General features: G+C 50.5%; 1 protein-coding gene across 3 annotated transcripts; it reads left to right on the top strand.

The window, feature by feature from the left end:
- Window positions 1–6,465: 6,465 nt before the first annotated feature.
- On the top strand, window positions 6,466–18,578 carry RBBP8NL (RBBP8 N-terminal like). Of its 3 annotated transcripts, none has more exons than XM_090151993.1 (13): window positions 6,466–6,532; window positions 7,437–7,479; window positions 7,778–7,873; window positions 8,010–8,122; window positions 8,412–8,484; window positions 9,514–9,680; window positions 10,067–10,149; window positions 11,566–11,714; window positions 12,697–13,501; window positions 13,847–13,955; window positions 15,297–15,364; window positions 15,698–15,824; window positions 16,518–18,578. In XM_090151993.1, the coding sequence occupies exons 1-13, from the start codon at window positions 6,466–6,468 to the stop codon at window positions 16,634–16,636; spliced, it is 2,019 nt and encodes a 672-aa protein (XP_090008119.1). In that variant the 3' UTR covers window positions 16,637–18,578. The 3 variants fall into 3 exon arrangements, with proteins under 3 accessions (XP_090008119.1, XP_090008120.1, XP_031445903.1); XM_090151994.1 differs by having other exon boundaries at window positions 15,698–15,835; window positions 16,526–18,578; XM_031590043.2 differs by having other exon boundaries at window positions 13,847–14,003.
- Window positions 18,579–22,544: the final 3,966 nt, after the last annotated feature.

Below are 22,544 nucleotides of genomic sequence, written 5' to 3'. Positions count from 1 at the left end.
CAGGAACCCACCCAGGACCGCAGCATTTCTTTTACCTCTCACCTGCAAGCGCCCATATGTGTTGTTTGGAGAACACTTCCTCCCATTTGCCAAGTGTTTGGGTTTGCTGCATGGCCCACTTGCATGCCCTGTGCTGTGCATTGCGCACCATCCCAAGCCCAAATGCAGCCCCTTGTCTGAGCTGCACCACTGAGAAGTGCCCCTTTGTAGAAGCAGCATCCCCTTGAATGAACCTAATAAATGCATCAGAGTTTAACAGGATGCTGATGTCACTTCAAATTTTTTTTTCTTTTTTTTTTGTTTGTTTTTTGCTCTTCCCCTCTGAAGGAGCCACACTTTATGTAAAAAGAAAAAATTCCCACCTTAATGCTGGCTGAATTATTTAAATGGGTCTGTTTGCTAATGTGATTGACTTCAACCAACAGCACAGGTTGATCTGTAATTATGGGAAAACAATCAAATCTCTATCTGGGTTCAAACCATACTGGTCCTGCCACTTTTTTCTATTACAGCAGAACCTGTTCAGCAGCTTCAGCCGTGCTGTGCCTCCTTTCTGCTGCTGGGGCAAAGAAACGCAAACCAGTAGAGCAGGTCAGACTGCAAAAAAAAATTATGGCTTATTGTCTGTGCAAGTTCACCCACACTGAGCACTTCTGTCTGCCGTGTCCCAGATGACTGCGCTCAGATCACAGCTTAACTGAGCCTGAGGAGCCCAAGGAGAAACGCAGACCCCCATGTGAGTATTGTACCCACGCTGATTTTTATCTATCCCTTAGCACCTGGCACAGGGAGCTGGGAGGGAGCTGGGGAATGGCCCCAAAACCGCACATCAGTGTTCTGGGGAGTGCTGTCACTCAATACCGGCAGCCCATGGGCAGTGTCTCAGGTTTGCTTGCTCTGCTGTCACCTCTCTGAGCTCATGGAGGCTATCAGGGTTTTTCCAGCAGCCAGGGAGCTGCAGGCGTGTTGCAAAGCACCTCTGCTTCTTTGGGGAGCAGGGACCCGGGCTGCTGGGAACCTTTCCTCTAGCAAAACCTCTGCTCTGGCGTTGTCCATCATAGCAGGAAAGGCAATGAGGTGTCACTGGGATTGGAAATGCAAAGAAATGGCATTCAGCTGTCGCTCGGGCTGAGTGTGATAGCTGCACAAGGATCAGAGAAGGCTGTGGGCGTTGGGGTGTGTATGTCGGGAGTCCGGTCACGTTTACATCTAAAGAGCAGGGACTGGAGGCAGGGAGCATCAAAGCTTTCAGTGAGCAAATACCCAGGGCTGAGGCAGAGCCCTGTCCTCAGTCGCACCGGGATGTGCTGTGGGAGCACAGGGCAATCAGCAGTGCCCATCCCAGGCAGGTGGCACTGATGTCCCCAGTGTCAGCACCTGGCTCTTGCAGCTTCACCCCCAGTTCTGTACAGCATCTCATGCACTCAGAAGTAAATAGCTCCCAATATCAGATTCACTTCCTATCCCGATTTTCTTACCCTCAGTCAATGGTATTGCTGGGAATATTTCTATTTCAATTTCTATTGCTGGGAATACAGAGCAGCCTCCAGCCTTTTGTGCCCTCTCTGCTCTCCCCTACCTTACATCCAGGCTGAGGGAAGGGATGGGGATACTGGGAGGTGCAGGGGGAGCAAGGTGCTGTGTCCATTGCCTGCTCCTCATCCCCTCTGCTGCATTGGTCCTGTGATGGGGAATGCCCTGGGGGTAATGATTTCTTAAGGCACTGAAAGCACACATCCTTCTGAGTGCTTTGGTGGGGGACACCAGTTCACAGTATTGCTTCAAAGCTCAGCCTGGGCAAAGTGTCCCCATCACCAATGTGTCACCAAGTGCTTGGGAAAAGCAGAGATGCCTTAAACCATAAAAATGCCTGGCCGAGGCTGTCCTGCTTCTAGGTGGCACTGTGTGGGGCTGAGTGGTGAGTAGGGCCCTGGCCATAATGCCAGAGCTGTGCTACGAGTCAGGGATTTGTGCCATCGTTGCCTTGGAAGAACCATGTGGGATATGAAGGGGAATCCAAAGCACAAATTCTTCCAAGGCTGTGAGTCTGGTTCATGTAGAGCAGACCCCTACAAATGGCCTCTTGCAGCCCTCCTTGTCCCAGGTCAGGCAGCCAATCCCCCAGCAGAACATCCTCACCAGTACGAGTTTCTGAGGGATTCCCACTAGAGAATCTCCATTTGGGCATCTCCAACTGCAGGGGGTCCTGGAGCATCCCCATAGGGCTTCTGCCTTGGGGAAACCCCATCAGCAGGGGCTCCTTGGGCAACATATTGGGGCATCCCTATTCTCAGGGGTCCCAGAGCCAGACCCAGAACACGAGCCCCACAAGCTCCTTGGAGCAGAAACCCCTCAGCTCCACCAACACCTGTTTGCAGGTGTTTTCCTTTTATAAATGGCATTGAGGAGAAAAGTGGGTTCAGTTAAGAACTTCATTACTCACGTCATGTTCAGCAGAGAGAAATTTAATGCTTTTCATATGCATTGAACTGACTGGGGATGCTCATGCACACTGTGCCACAGCAGGTGCAGAGGTGCCAGTTTATGTGAGTGTGGTTAGGATGGATTTTCGTGCCCAGGGTGCTCCAGGTGCCATGCACAACATCCATTCATCTATCCCCAGCCCTCCTCAGGGCTGCTCCCACCGCTGTGCCCAGACGGGGGCTTTGGGCAGGGAGAGGCTGTGAAAGCATTGGACGTTTGGATGCTTTGGGTGCACCTCTGCTCCCGACAGAGCCTTGAGCTATTCCTTGAGCCTCACCACTTCTCAATTAAAACACCTGAAAAACGCAATAATGCTTTATTACCCGCTTCCCAGAGCATTTTGAGGTGTTAATTAAGCGATGTTTATAGAAGCAGTGGTTATCCCGAGATGCACAGGCAGATAAGTGACTCTTTTAAACCACCTTTTGAATCCTTGCTCAGGCTCCCCGAGCTGCCCTTGCCCCTGCCCGAATCCCACCATGCTCCAGGCAACACCGTGGCACAGCTGCAGGGCCTGAGCATGTGTCCAGATGGGGGATTTGGGGAAATAATAATATAATAGGGGAAAAAATCCCCAGCACTCTGGTGATTGCTACAGGTGTTAGAGAAAGAAGAATCATCCCCCAGTGAGCCAAGGGCCCTACAGATTTTCCATGACTGATGAGGCAGTTTTTGTGAGTATAAATTAATTTATTGGTAAAATTAGTCTGGAACAAAGAAGGTGGCCAAGGAAAAATAGTCTGGCTAATGAAGGCAGTGCTGCCCAGCAGTCACACAGCAAAAAGTGTATTGCATCAACCCAGGCTGAAGCTGAACCTCTCCAGTACTGCTGATGAGGAAATACCTGATTGTAAATCCATTAAGCTGAGCTGATATTGTTAGAACTTCAGAGTCTTGAATGTATTTATTTTTGAATGACTTAAGCTCATTTAGCCAAAGAGCTGCTTCATTCTTTCGAAACAGGCAGTGCTGCTCAAGCCCATCACTTCCCAAACCCCATAGAAGGGGATGGGAAATCATTCCCCCAGCCATGGGTATGGAGAGAAAGCATCAGCCTTGGCTCTCTTTCCAAAGCAGCCAGATATGAGGGCTGGCCCCAGCACTGGGCTCTGCAAACAGAGGGCACCCGTGGCTCTGAGATATGCATGGCCCCATGTCACCAGCACACCAAGGGGCTGCTCCTGACCCCACAGCATCCAGCACCATGTTGTGTAAATTTATGGTGACAGTTCTGAGAAGGGCTCAGGGCTGTAAGTGAAAACCCTGTCACAGGGATTCTGTGGTCTAATCTTCAGTGATAATTTTTTTTCAATAAATGCTCCCAAGTGGGTCGGAGGAGTGAGAAAATGTGGATTCTCACCTGAGCTGGTCCATGTAGAGTAAGAAGGGGGAAAACTGAACTCCTCAATAGCTTGGGGGGTCTGTGGGGCTGATCTGCATGGCAAGAGGCCAAATCCTGGGTACAGAGGAGAGGGGGACAATGCTCATACAGTGTCTCATAGTAACTGTGGTTGCACACAGACCAGAGACCAAAACTCTTCTCCAGATTTGCTGCAACAGTTCCATTTGCAGGCCCTTTTTGCAGACAGGAATGGATGCTGGCATCTCAAAAAAAGCAGCAAAAATCTCCGTAGCTTTTTTCATCCAAAGCCTCAAGATCAAATCCCCAGGCAGGCACATCCACTGCTGACTCAAGAGCACTGAGAAAAAGACCAGGACAGAGTCCCAGCCCTGCTGCAGCTGCACGAGGGGAGCAGGGCTGCTGCCTACACCCCAGCCAAAATTACAGCCCAGATCCTGACCCACCAGGCTCTGCCCACAGCGCTGACTCACAGCAGCTGCCTGCTGCCCGCACTGTTGGTGGGGCTCGGAGCCGGCTCCCCCCACATCCCAGCCCAGGTATCTCCTTCCTAGCACATCCCAGCCTCAGCCCTGAGTGCCACAGATGAGGACGGTGACAGTGAGACAGGGCAGTGTGAGTAGGGGCTGATCCAGCACAGGAAGGCCAGAATGGAGCCCACACCATGACATATGCTCAGCTCCAGGTGCAAAGCCATCCCATCCTTCAGCACTTCAAAGCCTTCCCACCAGCACCCTACCAGGCGGCGGTGAATCTCCCCATCTCCCCCTCACCCCAAATTCAGGACTCAGCAACCCCAAGAGGCTGCCAGCTGCACAGATGGTGTTCTCGTTAACATCTTTTCATCAGGTTTTTGTCGGAGATGAGCCGGGTATTATTTCACCTGGCTCATTGTTAAGCAGTGGTTTTTGAGGTTGAGCAAAAGAGATCAGCTCCCAATCCCATTTCACGGTGGCTGATCCCGAGCAGCCTGTTGGCTGTGCGAGCTGCAACAAGCTGTGTGCTCAGGAGACATCACCCACTGCTGGCACAAGCTGCTTTCTGCCCACAGAAAGGGCAGCGATGTTCTTTTCTTACATTTTTATGCTCAAAAGGCAAAGGGAACTGCTCAGATGTTCATGTTCTAAGAGCGCGGTTTTGCAGCTGAGTTTCTGATCTGTGTTTTGGTCTCTGTCACGCTGAGCTGAGCGCAGTGAGAGCACACAAGCCCAGCCTGCTGCTTGTGCTCACTGGCGCGTGCCTAATTTCTTTTTAAAATCAGACCCTTTAGGGGAAAGTTTCTCCTTCCAGCTCTGCATGCCCACATCTTGCATATGCAGGCAATCAGGCACACCTCTGCTCTGCATGCAGATAAAGGCACACAGGTGCCGGCAGGGATGGGGAGCGTGCAGCAGCTGCAGAACTCTTCCCATGCTGCCGTGGGGTTTCTGGGTTCTCCCTGTTGTGTGGGGTTTGCTGGCCCAGGGCACACAAATCACACACCCAAAGCAAGTGAGGGACCCTCTGCAATGCCCCATAGTGGCATATGCATATGTGCTGTTCAACAGCACTGCCTGGTCCAGGAGGGACCACAGCTATTTGAGGGACCCGCTGTCATGTCCCGATACTGCCCAAGGTTTTGGCTAAGCATTCCCATTTTGGAAGGAGAGAGTTTAGATCAATGTCAGCATCCCTGCTGGCAACATCAGAGCTCGTGATCATTGGGATTAGGGCAGATTTTACAACCAGCCACTTGACTTTCAGACTGATGGCTACCTGGTGTCTTTGGGGTTGGACTGAATGATCTCCAGAGGTCCCTTCCAACCCCTACAATTCTGCCACTCACAGCTTACTGAACTGAGGGTACCATGGCTTACTAACACTGAACCCCACAGCATCAATGGGGAAACCAAGGCAAGGGGCAGGGGGGCGGGCAGAGACCTGAGCCCTCCCCATGGTTCTGAGGGGCCACAGATCTCACTCAGCCTTCACCTCTCCAAGCATCTGTAAAACAGGGCTAATGGTTCTGGTTTTGGTGTCTCCCCAGGTGCGAGGAGGCAGCAGGGCAGCCGGGGCGATGGCAGCTGGGCAGTGGAACAGTGCGTACCAGGCAAGCATTTATAGAGCCATCAGGCTCCAGCCCTACAGCTACAAAGACTTTTCTCATCACCTGTTCCCAGCAGCATGGGACACGAGCCCTGCCCCCCCACATAGAGCCCCATAGTCCCCAAATGTAGAGGAAAAGCCTGATTTTCAGCTGCTGTGGTGTTCCCACTGTCCAAGCCGTCACTATTCTGATTTGTCTGTGCTCCCAGCTCTGGGCTGGTTCAGGGTGCACAGCTCTGAAAACCCCAGTAAACACACTGCTCTCGTTGCATGTGTGGGTGAGCAAATTATTTTACTTCCTATATTTGGGAAGGTATTTCTTTGTTCTCTTTCTAAGGCTTAGCAAAATACCATATCATAAAATCCATTAGAACCATTAAGGTTGGAAAAGACCACTAAGATCATCTAGTCCAGCCAAATATCCACAAGATAATTTTTTTATTGAACATTTTTTTCTGTTCTAGGCTAACATCCAAATAATTTGAAACAAAAGGACATCCTTGCATGTAACCTGGGAGCACAGCACAGCCCTGAACATGACCACAGAGAGCTTTGCAGAATTCTTGAACAAGCTCAAGGAAATCCATGAAAAAGAAGTTCAAGGTAAGGAGACATGAGAAGTCTTCTTAAAAGCTGGCCAAAATCCATTCCTTCTTGGTGCTGCCTTGATCTGTTTGGTTTCAAATAACCCTCTGATGGTGTGTTTTCTCCATCTTATTGGGATATAGCTTGGATACTGAGGGAAAGAGGGAATGGGAAAGACACAGTGGTCTACAAGGAAGAAGCAACAAGAATTCAATGCCGTGTTATGGAAAACCTTAGATAGTTTATTCCTCTTGGGAATTTCCCAGTCATACATCATTAAAGTAAGAATCGTTCAGTTAAGGAAGCAAATGCCAAATCCAATTGCTTTCCTATTAAAACAATTCCCAATGTCAGCTTTATGAACAGAGCAACAGCGCTTTTGGAAGATTCTGGCTTATGAATTCATTTTTGTCTTTGTGATTTCAGACCACGGGAGAGTTAGAGGAAACTGTTGAGCAATCTAAACCACATGTTTACATCTATTTTGCATAAAATGAATTTGACAAAACGTAACATCTGCAGATCCATCAATGAAAGTGTTCTTGTTGAGCTGTAAATATTCTCTGAGACGCTTTGCAGCCCCCAGAGCTATAAAATACTGCCCACCTGGGAAACGCCTGCTGTAGCTAAAAGAACCAGAAACAAAACTGTAACAGACTTTCGGGGGAGGAGGGGGAATGCAAATTCATTAAACAGTGGAAATGCAAAACGTGCTCCCATTCTGTACAGCTTTGCCAGTTATGTCAAACTGCAGTGTCATTTTGTGCGGGCGGTGTGTTGGTCTTTCTCAGATATGTGGTTTGCAAAGCGGAGAAGTTCCTTTCAGGCAGAAGCCAGGTGATTGCTTTTTGTTTCTGAGGTGCTGTGGGATTTGCAATTAGCACCCAGCTCTCCATCTCTCCATTTCTGTTCCTTGTTCCAGGTCTGCAAACAAAGCTAACGGAGCTGACAACGGAGAAGTGCCGGTGAGCAGTGCCCGCGGTGTTGATGTCCCAGCAGGTGGAGGGCATGGGTTTTAAGACCTCCAGGCACTTCTGTGCATCACAGAGGTGCCCACAAGCCTTACACAGGTGTTTCCCTGTTTTAGAGAGCATCCTTCACCTATTTGGCAGTGCCAAATTTAAGCGTTTTAATCCCAGCAGTGCAGGCAGCACAGTGGGCTCAGAGCGGAAAGCCCTCCCACAGACTAGGCTCTGAGGATGAAGCCATAGATTTTGGGAGAAGCCCAGTAACTCTCTTTTCCTGACTCTTTTCTTGCATTAGCGATGCCCAGAGAATTGAAGAGTTGTTTGCTAAAAACCACCAACTAAGGGAACAACAGAAGGTCCTCAAAGAAAATGTAAAAGTGCTGGAAAACAGGTAGGATTTCATGGTCAGCCATTTGGTGTCACTCACATCTCCGGGTAACGGTGAGGAGTGCACTATACTGCATACAGTGCCCATTTCCCCATATGGATGCATGGTAACAAGCTCCCAACCATGGGTTTTCATCCAGGCTGCGAGCAGGTCTCTGTGACAGATGCATGGTCACCCAGGAGCTGGCAAAAAAGAAGCAGAATGAATATGAAAATTCCCATTTCCAGAGTCTCCAGCACATCTTCATTCTCAGTAGGTACCGAGGTTTGCTGTAAGCTCAGCTTTGGCTTGTTGGGGCTTTTCTGATACCTGCACAGAGACATTCAATGGCTGAACATGCAGGAGGAGTTTGGTGATGGGGACGAGGAAGGGAGAGAGTGATGGAGGTGCTGAGGAATCACGTCTGACAACTGCACATGAAGCACTGGAGCTGGGGTTTCAGACCTCTGTATCTCCAGAAAAAGGAGAGATAAGAGGTCAAGCACCATCCTGCTCCATGCAGCACCCAAAGCTGTGGCTCTCCTGGTATCTCTTTTTATAGCCAATGAGATGAGCCGCCTGAAGGAGGAGAACAAAACTCTCAAGGAAGAACTGAAGAGGCTCCAGAGCCCAGAGTAAGTGCTCTCTGAATGTTATTCATGGCACAGGGTGCTGGTGTGGCTTCCCTACCACTGAGCAGGGCTATGTCTGGACCTTTGTGTCCACAGGGATCATTTAGCATCTGATTCCTATGGGTTCCTGTAGACATTAAGACAATAAAATACCTGTAAAGGTCCAAGTCCTCATTGAGCTTTGCTCATTCCCCATTCACATGCACCCAATAGCTGAGTCTTTGGGAACATGGGGATCCAGTGATAACAAGGGAAAGATCTGCTCCGGCAGGTTAATGCTGAAAGCCAAGGAACCTGCCAGGCAGGCTGAAACATACAAATCAGCTCATTCCTCAAGGGCTTAAAGTCCAGAGGAATTAGCACCGAGGGATTAGTTTAGAAATGTGTTTTCTTTGGAGCTCAGAAGCACCGCCCGCTTAAAGAGAAACTCACTTTTATCCTCTGATGCTCTCCAAGGTCTGAGCAGTTTGGGAGCTGCTGATCCTGTTGGGTTTGCTAAGCATCAAGCTCTGCCCTTCCCTGGGCTGCTGCATTGGAAGGTTCCAACCAAACACCCATGTCTTGGCATCAAGGTCTGGTCAGGACTTGATTGGTGACAAAAGTGTGGGGCTCAGACTCAAAGCAGCTCCCTCCAAGGGACACACCATCTCAAAATGGTGACAGTGGGAGCTCTGAATCCAGCCCTACACCAACAGGGATGTACAGATCACAGAGCTTTTGCAACTGCTGCAATGGGATTTTGCCTTACTCGACTTCATGGCTCCCCATGACATTACACATGGGCAGGTGGGGAAATCAGACCTTGAGCTGTCATGCTGGCTCTGTCTCATGCTGCAGACTGCAACCAAGCCAGCTGATAACCTGAAAGGGAGGGAGGTGATGCTGAAGATCCGGTCTATCCACATGATATATAAATATGTATATTTACACATCAGGTTCTGTAACTCAAAGCTGCTGGTACAGTGGCTCTCAAACTGGTGATTCCCTTCTCCTGCCCCTTCCCATCCCTCTGTGTCTTTTTGCTTTCTGCAGGGACAGGATCAAGTACCCAGGAGCCATCTCCAGGGAGCACAGCTCCACACCCAGCTCCCCACTGCCATTACTGTCCCCCACTAGCAGGAATACCAGCGTCGAGAGAGTGGCTGTTGGAGCAGCAGAGGACTCCCAGCACGGTGTGCCGGGGCTCGAGCTGGGGGAAGGTGGGTGCTGTGGTCCAACCACCTCTCTGGGGTCCTGGCGATGAGACAGAGTGGCTGAATCATAGGGCAGAACTTCTCAAGGAATGGGCCTGGAAAGCATAGAGCAAGCTGCCGGCAGCTCAGATGGATGCTCTCACAGAATAGGGACAAATATGCTGTTCTGCTTTGTGCAAACACTAGCTGGGGGTGTTTGGGTGCTCTCGCTCTAAGACAGGTTCTGTGCAGGCATGCAGCCACCACCCATTTGGTGCAGAGACCGTATGTTTGCCTTGGTGCCAGTTATGCATGCAATGGAAAGTCCATTCATTCACATACTCGCTAGAACCAGAAGGAAATTTCAGCTCAGTGTGACCATCCCAGAGGCTGGTTTTGTCTTTTTTTTGCAGAGAAGACCACAGGACAGAGAAGCTCTCCTTGCAGCAGGGTTTCCCCAAGCACTGTCCTCCAAGAAGCCAGCCTGGCAGAAATGGTGAGTTGACAGAGGGAGCCCAGGGCTGTTCCCCATCTGCATTGAGTGAGGAGGGGTTGAAACAGATGGAGAATGAGTAGGAAATACTTAAGAGGGTAAAATAACTACCTAGAATTGGGCAGAATGTTGTTGCCAGGGGTAAGGAGGAAAACTCCCCAGTGATAGGTGGATGCTTTGCAGGAATTACCACTATCTGCTAGCAAATCCTTCAGATTTTGTCATAGGCTTCTGTTCCCTGTTGTAGGAGAGTACATCTTCAGTTTGCCCTTCATGACAACACACCTAGCACCCCTGAGTCCCCTCCCCCAACACAGTGGTTCCTCTCTTGCTGAGAAAATCTTTCTCATGGGGAGATCATATCAACTCATGGTGCAGCTTATTCTAAGTGATAATTAGGAACAAGAGGCTGCAGCACTGTGAATGCTGGCAAAGCCTGGAGAGCATGTGAATGGTGGAGGTTTTGGATATACAGAATACAAATGCAGCACAGCAGACCTGCCCAAAAGCATCGCAGATATCTCTCCATCTGCAGCAGAATGAACAGTGGTGTTTGCAGAGGGATTCACATTCACTGTTTGCCATTTTGTGTATAGATACAAGCCAGCCATGCCTTTGAAGCACAAAGCATGTATCTGCTGAGGGATGCTGAGTGATATGATGATACTGGGCACTGGGAAATGAGGCTGCAGGATCTGGAGCCCTGCTCTCGCCATGGGAACCCAAGCCCACATACACACCCACACAGCTGCTTCTGTTTTGGCACAGCCTTCACTTAGCTGAACTCTGCAGAAAACCTGAAGGAGTGGGTGAAGTGAGGTTTTGGTGAGGCTACAGGCAGGCTGCAAGGATAATTAATGTGGGGATCACAGGAAGGATTGGTGACATCTCTGTTAAGCAGGGAGAAGACAAGTCAGAACATGTGGTGAGCCCTCTGCAGCAGATGGGATTGCGATGTCCTGGTTTCATTGCTGGGTCTCTGCTGGAAATGCACCCCCAAAGAAATACCAGCAGCATGGAACGAAGCCCAGAGCCCTAAGCAATGGTTGGGGAATTTGCAGGGTCTTATCTTGGTTAAGCCGCTGACATGAGACAAGGGATGTGGGCTCCTTGGCCACAGATCGGTGCGGCCAGAAATTAAAGAATATTGAGGAAAACACAAAGGGAAGCTTTCCTGGGAAAGCCAAAACAATTAAGATTCAGCCACTGATTGGAATTATATCAGATCACTTCTTACCACCTCTGAGGTGGGAGCTGTTGTAAAAGCCAGTAGGCAGTCATTGGTACGGAACAGGCAGGAGCAGTTTCTGTTAACATGGGCGAGGAGTTGGGTCTGCACCCAGCACAGCTCCCAGAGCCACATACTGCTCTCAGAGCCCCAGCACACATCCCAGTGCCTGACCCAAGTTTTCCTTGCAGGCATCCCAGAGGATTGCCAACCAGCTGCACGGCACCATTGCCCTGGTGAGGCACAGCCTGGAGAAAAGTCCCTCAAGGGCTGCAGTTTCCCCACCGGCCAGGAAGACCCCACTGCCACCGGAGCAGGAACGCAGCCCCAGCCTGGAGCCGTGAGTCTTCTGCTTGTGCCCCTTGCAGGAGCAGGACCCCATTAGACAGCTCCTAAATTGTGATCCCTATTTGTTCACCTTCTTGTCCACTCTTCTCACTGTGCCCACAGCCTCGGGGAACAGGGGAGGGTCTCCCAGTTGAGAAAAATGACTGGAATCCAACTCAACCAGTCCGGTCTCGTGTTACTTCACCTTCAGATAGACCCGGTGCCTGTCCTCTCCTGCAGAGAAGGACCTGGCTGAGCAGGAGGCAGCAGTCCGTGCTGCTCCTTATCTATTCTAATGGACTTTTATGCAAGGCTCAGCAATTCCCAGGGCTTCTCCTCCCCATTGATTTTGGAAGCACAAGAGGCTGTTTGGCTGCAGACTGCCAGCTGCCCACAGTGGGAGGGATCTGCCATGCATTCCCAGGAACTGCTCACACACAGGGAGCTTGCCAAGTGATGAGCAACATCAGGGACTCGGTTTGCATGGGCAGGTTCACGCACAGTGCTGTCTCTTTGGCACTGCTGAGAGATCTGCTCAGGAGTGGGGTTGGGGATTGCTCCTCTGTCATCAGGTCCCTCAAGCCACTGGGAGAGTCTGGGGACAGCCATGCTGGGAGGCAGGGGGGCCTCTGGATGCACAGCCTGGCTTGGCTGGTGGCTTCCAGGACAAGAGGTACTGGCTGTAATTTGCTCCAGGAGTAGTCCAGGTTGAATACTAGAAACATTTTCTTCTCCAAAAGAGTGGTGAGGCACAGGCTGCCCAGGAAGTGTTCAGGAACCATGGAGATGTGGCACTGATGGATGTGGTCAGAGGGATGGTGGGGTAGATTGGGGTTGGACTTGCAGATCTTAGAGCCTTTTCCAACCTTAGGGATTCTGTGATTCTATGATTCTCAGCAGCAGTAAGTGGTCACCACATCCCCACTACCACCTGCAGGAGCTGAAAAATCATGAAGGTTCCCCCCAAAATGTGATTTCTTTCCCATTTCTTTTAGTTACTTAACAACAACCAAGCCAGTCTCCCCCAAGATTGCTCCATCCTATGAAAGCCTAAAGCTGACTGCTCGCAAAGAGCAGCTCTGCCTCCTCAACAAGCATCTCGCCCTGCACCAGCTGGGGCTGGCAAGTAGTTGTGCTCCATCAGATGGGGACAGCAGCTTCCACAGCCGTTTGCTCAGGGCCACAGATGGTGGTGGCAGGACAAGGCCACGTGATGACTGGGATGACAGAGCTGCCTTGCTGAAGCTCCCTGCAGCTGTGGTGTACGTGAGGGACCAGCACCTGGAGGGCAAGCTGCACCTCCTCAAGCACCGTGAGCGGCTGCAACATCTGGAGCAGCAGCAAAGCCATCGGGTCAGGGTGGATGGGGAGCCCAAAGCTGTGCCCAAGGAGCGGCCACTGTCTCCATGCCTGAGCATTGCAGTGGGATGCAAGGAGGAGAGGATGGAGGATGCTGCAGATGGGAAGGTGGAGAGGGTGCTCTTTGTGAGCCGGGATGGCTCTGAGCACCGAGGAAAGGTGGAAGCATTGAGGGACTATGGTATGGATGCCCCACTGGACCTGTCAGACACTGGGCGTGGGAGGGGAATGGGGTGGATCAAGCACCAGGAGGCCACCAGGAGTCCACGTCCAAGCCCAGGGGACAGCCCCATGCACAGCCCCTGCAGACGACATGGGATGGAGCGGGACAGCTCACAGCCACGCAGCCATTGGCATGATGCTGCCCAGACACAGATCACAGGGCAGCCTGGTGCCATCAAGGAGGAGGAGGAGGCTGAGGAGGAAGAGGAGGCAGCTATGGTGAGTACAGCTCAGGTTGGCATCATACCAACCCCTTCTCTCCTGTTGGAATTCTGGTGCTCAGTGCCAGTGTCATTACAATCACAATTAATGTCCCATGCTGAAATGGCCTGGAAACAGGCAATTTTGTCACGTGATTGGCAATGGTTTTCCACTCAGCTAAGAGGAAAGATGTGCACCAGCACCTGCACCCCATTCCCATTGGTTTGGGTAGAGATGATGCTCATTCCAGCACTTGTCACAGTCACTGAGATGGGACTGGGGATGGCCCTTTTCTCCCACATTCGAAGGCAGTGGTTCTATTTACAGTACTTATGGGATTTCTGCACTCACTGCCCCTTACAGCTCGCTCACTCCCAGGTGCATCCTATAAACAAGTCACCACCAAGCAACACAGAGACTCCTCCAGAGCCCAGGGTGAGACTGGTAGCCAGTACACAGAAGGAAGAACCAGGTAAAGAGCCCCGGGCAAGCCTGACATCTGAGAAGGCAAATGCCAAAGGTGCGTTTTGGTGTGTGTGTGTGAAGGCAACCTGCAGTGGGAAACAACCTTTGCAAACACCTGCAGTGCCTGCTGACCACAACAGGTGCTCCCCATCCTCCCAAATTGCTCTTGAGAACAGGGGGAGGGATGCTGTTACCTCTATTCTTCCTTTTTCCCCACCCCAACCCCTATAAAGCCTTTTTCCATCCTTCAACTGAGCTGTGCCCTCTGGCTGCGGTACTCCCTCTTGCTGATGGCTGTGGGGCAGGGCTGGGTTTACTGGTGGGGGGAAGTAGCAGCTATAGGGAGCACAGTGGGCTTGAACATGTCCGTGTGGAGCTGCTCCTTACCAGCCCTACTGGCTTGGCCAGAATGTTGAGTTCACCTGGATTAGTTGGTCTGGGTGTGTCGGAGTGGTTTGGGAACACTGGGAGCAGGATTTTGCACAGTGGAAGAAAAAAAAAAGGGGGGGGGGGGGGGAGGGAAGCCCTGTGTGACTTAGATGTTAAGGAGATATCATCATAGCAGAAGAATTTCAGCTGATTACATTCTGGGTGTGGGAAAACGCAGAACTTTCTTCAGTTCTCACCTGAAGGCTGACACAAAGCCCAGGAAGAAGCACACAAATACTTCCTGTGCTTTCTAGTGGACCTTAACCCCTGGAAGGACAGCATGAGGATGGGGTTGGCTTCTAGGGACACTGAGGGTGCTGGGCAGGGATGAGGGCACAGTTCCAACCCTGCTGGTACAAGGAGTGTGCAGATGGGGCTATGCTGGGTTCTGGCCCCGTGCAGGGGTTAGGTGTGTGCAGATACATGCCAGGAGTTGTGTGGCCTTGGGGTGTGTGCAGCAAAACCCCTTTTGCTGAGCAGGGAAGAGGCTCCCCCACATTTCCTGCTGCTGAAGCTGCCAGCCATGACAGGGTGCAACTTTATTTTAAGAAGAGAGGTAATGGCTGTAATTGCACCAGGGGAAGTCCAGATTGGATGTTAGGAACAGTTTCTTCTTCAAAAGAGTGGTGATGTAGTGGCACAGCTGCCCAGGGAGGTGGTGGGGTCACCAGTCCTGGGAGTGTTCAGGAACTGTGGAGATGTGGCACTGAGGGATGTGGGCAGTGGGCACAGTGGGGTTGGCTGGGGTTGGGCTTGGGGATCTCAGAGCTCTTTTCCAATCTCAATGATTCTGTGATTCTATGAACGCAGACACCTCATAATGAAGGCTCTCCAAGCCTGGTCCTGTGGCTCTGTATCATATTCATGTGCTTGTTGTCCCCCGTGCCAACCAAAAACACTTAATTTCATGTTTCCTTAGATGATGATGGTGATGATGATGAGTCCACAAAGCAGGAATCTGATGAGGCGGATACGACAGACAGCGAGGTTGGTTGGCTTTGGTTTCTTGGGTCAAACAGTGCCTTTGGACCAGGAATTCCTGTTCTGGGAGCACCGGGAGGCGCAGGACGGGTTGTCCCTGCCCAACTCCCTCAAGGAGGTGACAGCTCTTCCTGCATCAAGTGCCAAGATCCATTTCCACATGTTACCCAACTGGTTGCTGAAGGGTAGATATGTCACTCTTTGTAGATAGGTTTCTGAACACCAACCCTTGTTACAACTCTGTGGTGATGGTCACACAGGTCCCTGGCAATTCAGCCAGGCTGTCAGTGCACTGGCAATCGGGTGGTTTGTAGATTGATGGCTCTTCTCATTGTGCAGGTGGCTTCTCCCTATGAACATGATGTCCTGCAAGAAGCTCAGTCAGAAGGGAAATATTTTTGCACCAAAGACAGAGCTCATGCACTGCAGAAGAAGAGGAGAAGAGGACAGGATTCCTGGACAAAAGGTGGGAAAGGAGTTTCTCATTCTGTTTCCCCAGGGGCTCCTTCAGTGCAGCACCTGAGGGTTCTGGGCACTTTCCTATTCCTGGGTATTCTTCTGCAAATGAATCCCACCATGCACACAGATGTTTGCCCATTGTGACTCAGTAGAGTCTTATGGTTCACTGTAATAAGCCATGCTGGACCATGCTTTTGGCAACAATATCCTCAGTCAGAGCAGAGCTGTTAATGGAACTGAATGATCTTTAAGGTTCCTTCCAACTCAAGCCATGCTTATTGGTCAGAGAGCACCCTGAGCACCTAAGCTAACAGCTCCACGTCCCTCCTGTTTGCTCACCACTTGGGAGGAGCTGGCTGGGGATAGCCAAATTCCCAGCAGCAAGCTGTTGACATTCAGATCAAGGTTTCTACCAGCTCTGTTGACTTTCCACTGTGGCCTCAGAGCTTTTCCTTGGCTGACAAAGGAATGTGTTGGGCCCATACTTCCTACAGGTGAATGAGCAGAGAGCTGTTCCTGATAAAGATGAGGATAAGCCAGTGTGGCCATCAAGCCTTACATATGGCCCTGTCACACTCTCTTTTGCTGAGCTTTACTTTCCCCCTGTGCAGTTCCTGTTTTGGGATTAGGCCACGTTAGCCTTGTATGTGTAAATCCATTATTCTGCAGTGAACTCCTGGGCTCATCTTGCTGTTAACAGGCTCCAAGAAGGCAATGAGAGGAAGAAAGAAAGTCAAAGTGGAGCAGTCCTCACTGGGGATGACAGAGGAAGCAGAGAGCTGCTTGGCTTCCCACCATGACCCCTCTGAGGAGAGCTAACTGGGTGGTGCAGAGACACATGGACACTGCAACTGAAGCAGAAGAGCTCAGATCCATTCCATCAACACCAGGAGAGCAACTGCTGTCCACAAGGACCCATAAGAACTACTTCAGGAGCAGAGCACCCTCAAACCCTCCCTGGGTGCTCCTGGGAAAGGGTCGAGCATGGACCTTCACCTTGGTGCCAGGAAAAGGGACCGTGCTCTTCCTTGGGATTTGGTGCTGTGAGAAGGGACCCCAACCTCACTCCCTGTGTGCCAGAACCCAGTGCCCACCCGAGCACTGCAGGTCCCTTTGTCCCTATGCATCAATTCAATCCTGACCTGGGTTTCATACAGGTGTGGATCTTGTTTGAGCTGCAAAGCCCATGGATTTCCTTTCGAGCACATGGGCCAAGCAGGTGGGACACATTCCCAGAGAGGGAAGGGACAAGAGCGTGAGAAAGGACAGCATGCCTGGGGTGTCCGGTGTTCCCAGCAGAGCCAGGGACTGGGGCACAGCACAGCCCCAGTCCAGCAGCTCGTGCTGCCCATAGTGGTACTGCAGAGAGCTTGTTTTCTTATGGATAAACTGTTCTCATGCAATTTTTCTGAATCATGGCCTTCAGCATCAAGTGATGGAGTGCTGCTGCCTGGGGCATGAAGAACAGGAGTGAGCAGAGCTGCATTGGGCAGGGCTGCTCCTCGCACACATGCAGCAAATAAAGCTGGAAAAAAAGTGCCAGAGACAGCACGTGCTCTGCATGGTTCCTCCCCACAGCCACTTTCTCTGCCTGGCACTGCTCTTATTTTATTGAGGCTTTGTTTGTCCCATTCACACGGGGGGAAGCATGGCAAGCCAAACCCCCAGCCGGATGCAAAGCTGGCACAGGCATCTTCTCCACATTGTGTTTCCATCTTCTTAGAGCAAGCCAGGTAAAATAAAAATAAATAATAAAAAAGTATGCATATATATATTAATAGAGACAATAATGATAACAATAATAATAAAGCAAAAAGACTCACTGCAGCCAAGCAGGGAGAGAGCAGAGCTCAGCCCCTGGGCCCGGCGCTGAGAGCAGGCAGCCGCGGGCGCGCAGTGCCGCCTGCTGGGCAGAGCCGCCCCGCAACGCCTCCCCTGGGCTGCTGGGGTAAAGGGATGGGAAGGAAAGGAGAGGAGAAAGGGGTGGATATAAAACTGAAAAAGGTCCCTCTGCAAGAAGACAGCCTTAGACCAGGACAGCTGAAGGAGGGAGGGAACTTTTATGCAATTATAAAATAATCCCCTCCCTATGATGATTCCTCGATAAGCAGAAGTGCTGCCAAGAGAAGCAAATTCACCAATTTTTTTTTTATTTCTTTCCAGTGCGTTGCACAGAATTCACCTTCTCTTATTGGACCTTTATTATTTTTTTTTTTGTGTGTGTGTGTGTTGCCTCTTGCTTTTTCCAGCAGGCATTTTCAGCTAGTGCCCCCATACCTCCATGCAATAGGTATTCCAGGAGTTTGGAGGTGACATATATTTCATAGTTAGGACAATCCCATCACTATAAAAACAAACAAACCATGTTGTGTGGTTTTTTTCTGAATCAAAGCACACGTAGCGAGTTGCTGGGGGGAAATCATACTTCACACACCACAATCCATCCAGCCCTGTAATGCTGCCCTCACCCAGCCCCTGCATGCTGACATCCACCACCATTCTGCAGGACCATGGGTAACTGCTGGAGTCCGTCAGTGCCTGTAGTTCTGCTGCCAATCTCTTGCTCATGTGATTCTTGACAGATAAATGCAAGTATTGGTTTGGTGATATCCAGGCAGGCTGAGGCTTGAGCTTGTTCTGCCATAAGGAAGGAACCTCTGAGCACAGCACTGCCTTGTGCAATGACCCAAAATCCACCCACGATGAATGTGTGAGTTATGTCCCTTGGAGCAAAAAAGCAGAAGAGAAGCTGTCCCAAAACCAGCTCGGTCCTTCCGGAGGGCTGGCAGCCTATGTTGGTTTTGTTTGAACAAATCGTAAATCTGTTGCCATCCATGTGTGCAGGTGGCATGCCTGTACCCATGAGCTGCTTTCCCAGATGTCCAGACTGGGAATACAGCTTGGTTGCAATTCACCCATTGGCTGTGCCTGAAATTGTGCAAATCTGAAAGAGCAACAGGGTAAGTGTTGCTGTTCCCTTTTACCCATCAGAAACAGCATGGCTGGCTGCCTTACTGCCTATCACACAAAACATTTCCGATTGTAGACCACTCCAAGCTTTTTGCTTGCTGATCCTTAAGCATTTGTAGATGCTGAATCATTCTCTCAGCACTGCTGGCTGCTCTCAGCCCGCAGACCTGGGGGATGCACAGCAGCCCCTTGTCCTCAATGCATCAGCCTCCCACTGACTCAGCAGCAAAGTGACATTTCCAGCTACCGGTTTGTAAAGTGCTGTAAGAAATATGTTTGCGCAAGCCTCGATGCGAATATAAATCTCCACCTCGGGGGAAAAAATAAATGCCACCATACAAAGGTTCCTCTGTTGCACTGTAACTGAGCTGCTGCTGTGCAGGGAGGCAGCAACGGAGCTGGGAGTGAACAGGGCCATGCTGGGATGCAGGAACTAAAAGCACCAAAAATAGAGAACTGCACACCAGATTTTCCTCCTTCCCTTAAAGCTTTCAGCAGTGTCATTCCCTCTACAGCAGGAGGTATTTTGAAGATATCCTAAGGCAGTTTCTTTTTCATGAGGCTGTCTGCCACCTTCTCTGTAGTGAAATCCCTTTAAATGGGATCTGCTCAGTGATGCCCATTTATAGTGCTGGTTTTGGGAACACGACTTCACCCCTCCGCTCACCGCAGGAACACTCATTCCAGGCATTGCTGCTCTCTTGCTTAAGTCCCGTTTGGGGGATATGAGTGGGATAGACATTTGGGTGAGTGTTTCCCAAGGTCAGATGCACTCTGCAGGCGTGGTGTACAGCCACAACCCCACAGCTTGCTGATGTAGGACAGCTGCAGTGTTGGGACAAAGCTTAAGGGCAGGACTTGAAGCCATACTCATTCACATGGGAATGGTACCCTGCAAAAACTTCTGAGGCATAATCTTTAGGAGGGGCTGGAGAAGCTCAGGAGAAGCGTAGTCCCAAATGTGGTAGCTGGAATGGATGTGGTGATTGTGATGGTGATCTCTTTGTCTGGCCATGATGGTGGTTGGAGAGGATTTCATGAGGATGAGGGGTTCATGGCACAAGGAACTTGGGCTGGAGCCTGCTCAGGAGAGGGGATGAGAATCACAGAACCACAGCATCACTGAGGTTGGAAAGGAGCTCTAAGATCCCCCAAGACAAACCCCAGCCCACCCCACTGCCCACATCCCTCAGAGCCACGTCTCCATGGTTCTGGAACACCTCCAGGGACAGTGACCCCACCACCCCCCTGGGCAGCTGTGCCACTGCATCACCACTCTTCTGGAGAAAAAATTGTTTCCTAACAGCCAACCTGACCCTCCCATGGCACAACATAAGGCCATCGCCTCTCATCCTATCACTGTTAGCTGGGAGCATAGTCTGACCCCCCACCTCAGCCCAACCTCCTTGCAGGGAGTTCTCCTGTCTGATGGCTCCTGGGCTTGGGGTCCATATGGGGGCTGTCATAGTGCAGGGCCTGACATTGATGGGTGCAGGATGTGCTGCTGTAACCATGATAGTATTTTAGCAACTGCCTGTGAGATTAGTGCTGTTTTCAAACCATGTCCCAGTGTTTGGGCTTTGGGACTAAAGCAGCGTTTTTCATTGTTTCCCTTTCATTCTATAGATGGCTGTCAGAAGAGAGCACCTGAGCAACATGAGACTGCAGAAGGGTTATGCTATGCTCAGGATGGAAAATGTACAAAGATTCCTTGTGCTTCATCTTTGTACGAGCAGCTGCTCCAACTGGAAGGCTGCTCCTCTGGCTCCCAGCCTAAATATATTCCTGACCTGCTTATCTTTGCTTGAGCTCAGGCCATGATTTTGCAAAAACATAACACCCAGCCCACGGATGTACTTTAAATGCTGTCTCATATCAGATGCTCAGGCCAAATTCTGCAGTTCTTTCATGTAGGAAAAAAGCTCTCAGTGTCTTTGGTACCTCTGTTGCCCACATAGTATTGGAATAAGGGCCAGAACAGGCCTTATTCCAGTAACTCTTGGCTAAGCAGCCATGTATCCACATTGCTCAGGGCATCCAGTAAGGTCCATCTGTTAGTCCAGGAGCAAAGTGAAGTGAGTTATGTATTGGAAATTCAAAACAGTGCTTTACATCCAAGAAATGATGCTGCTAGTAATGCAGAACCACCTGCTTTCACCTGGGGCTTGGCAGAAGTTAAGATTCCTGTGTGTTCCAGCTTGGAACTTGGAGCTGTGCAGACACACAGAGACGATCCCGGCCCCCTTCCAAAATAGGATCCCTGTGTTTGCAGCATGCTCAGCCAAAGCAGAGCTTTCCCAGCTGCAGCAATTCCCCATGGCAGGGAGCAGTGAAGAGCAGAGATCCCCCTGCACCCAGCCCCTGCCTTGTGAGAGCGATGCAGTAAGGCCACCCATCTCCTTTAGCAGATCCATGAAATACAGCACTGTGCCCACTGCAGCCACACACTGTGAGCCCATCAGATGCAGATGAAAGCTCCCAGAACTGCAATACTCAGACCTCTGATTTCAGCTTTGAAGGCAGCAGCCCAACAAGCGATGGAGGCCACCTCCTCTGCTTCACCCCATGCTGACTACATGGGGGCAATTTGTGTCCTACGGCTGCTTTTGCAAAGAAAGATGAAGAAAAAAAAATTGCCTTTTTTTAATGTATGTATTTCAAACTTGAGTTCTAGAGAACTGTTTGCAGGAAGCCTAGTGAGATTTACAGGCCCATTTATCCCTTGGCTCATTTGATTAGCCTGCCAGCAGGAAGGATTTTAGTTCCTCTTTATCCCAAATTATTTTTTCACAGCTGTGATATGAGATGGTTCTGTCAAATAACTTTGGCTCAAAAATCTGACCTATATGGAATATCATAAGGTACTGAGGATGTTCTCAGGACTTTGAGGGGAGATTTTACACTGCGCTCTCTTATTATAACAGTCTTTAAATGAGAGCCTACAAGAAAAAAAATTATATCTTATTGCTGATATTATTAAATACTATAGATAATATGGTAGAAATGTTAATGTACTATTTGTAACTATAAGCCAAAGTAATCTCATCACACAGTCCTTAGCACCTGTTTGCATCTTATAGGACAGTTTCAGCATCAAATTTGCTACATAGGGCACACACATCAGTTCATGCCATTGGCCATCATTTGAGTTGCTGGTGTTTTGCTCCCAGCAAAACCCCCGGAGCACATCTGGGCAGCTCTGCATGATGTCAGCAGCACACACTGCCATCCTCCAGGGTTGGCACATGGGGCACAGCCCTTAGGAGTGAGTGCTCGGAGCATCGCCTGGGCCAGTGGGTGTGCTTGTATTGTACAGCATCACCACGAGACTGGGAGCAGTGTGCCGTGCCGAGCCATTCCGTGGAGATAGCAGTTTGTACAGCTGTGCCATCCTTGTTTGCAGAGCAGAGATGGAGAAGTTTTTAAAAGTTTTTTTTTAAAAAAAACTTTTTTTTAAAAAAAAGTTTTTTTTAAAAAAAAAAAAAAGCGATGCGATGGGTGGTTGTGGGAATGTGGGTGTGGAAGGGACGAAGCCAAGAGAGGAAGGGGCTGCCCGAATCGCAGCCCCGGGGGGGGCAGGGCCGTGCGTGGGGCAGCCCCCGACCAGCGGAGCCCTGCGGCGGCGGCGGCACGGCGGCGCTAGGACCCCTCGGCGCGCTGCTTGCCGGCGGGATGGGCGTGGCCAAGCTCCGAGCCAATCAGCTCAGCGTTTCGTCCCGTTTTATTTGCATCCCGCCGGCACGCAGCCAATGAGCGA

The sequence above is a fragment of the Phasianus colchicus genome, chromosome 17, assembly GCF_987193195.1.
Source record: "Phasianus colchicus chromosome 17, bPhaCol1.hap1.1, whole genome shotgun sequence".
Classification (NCBI taxonomy): Eukaryota; Metazoa; Chordata; class Aves; order Galliformes; family Phasianidae; genus Phasianus; species Phasianus colchicus.
Note: the sequence above shows the minus strand (reverse complement) of the source record. Positions and strands in the feature narration are given on the sequence as shown.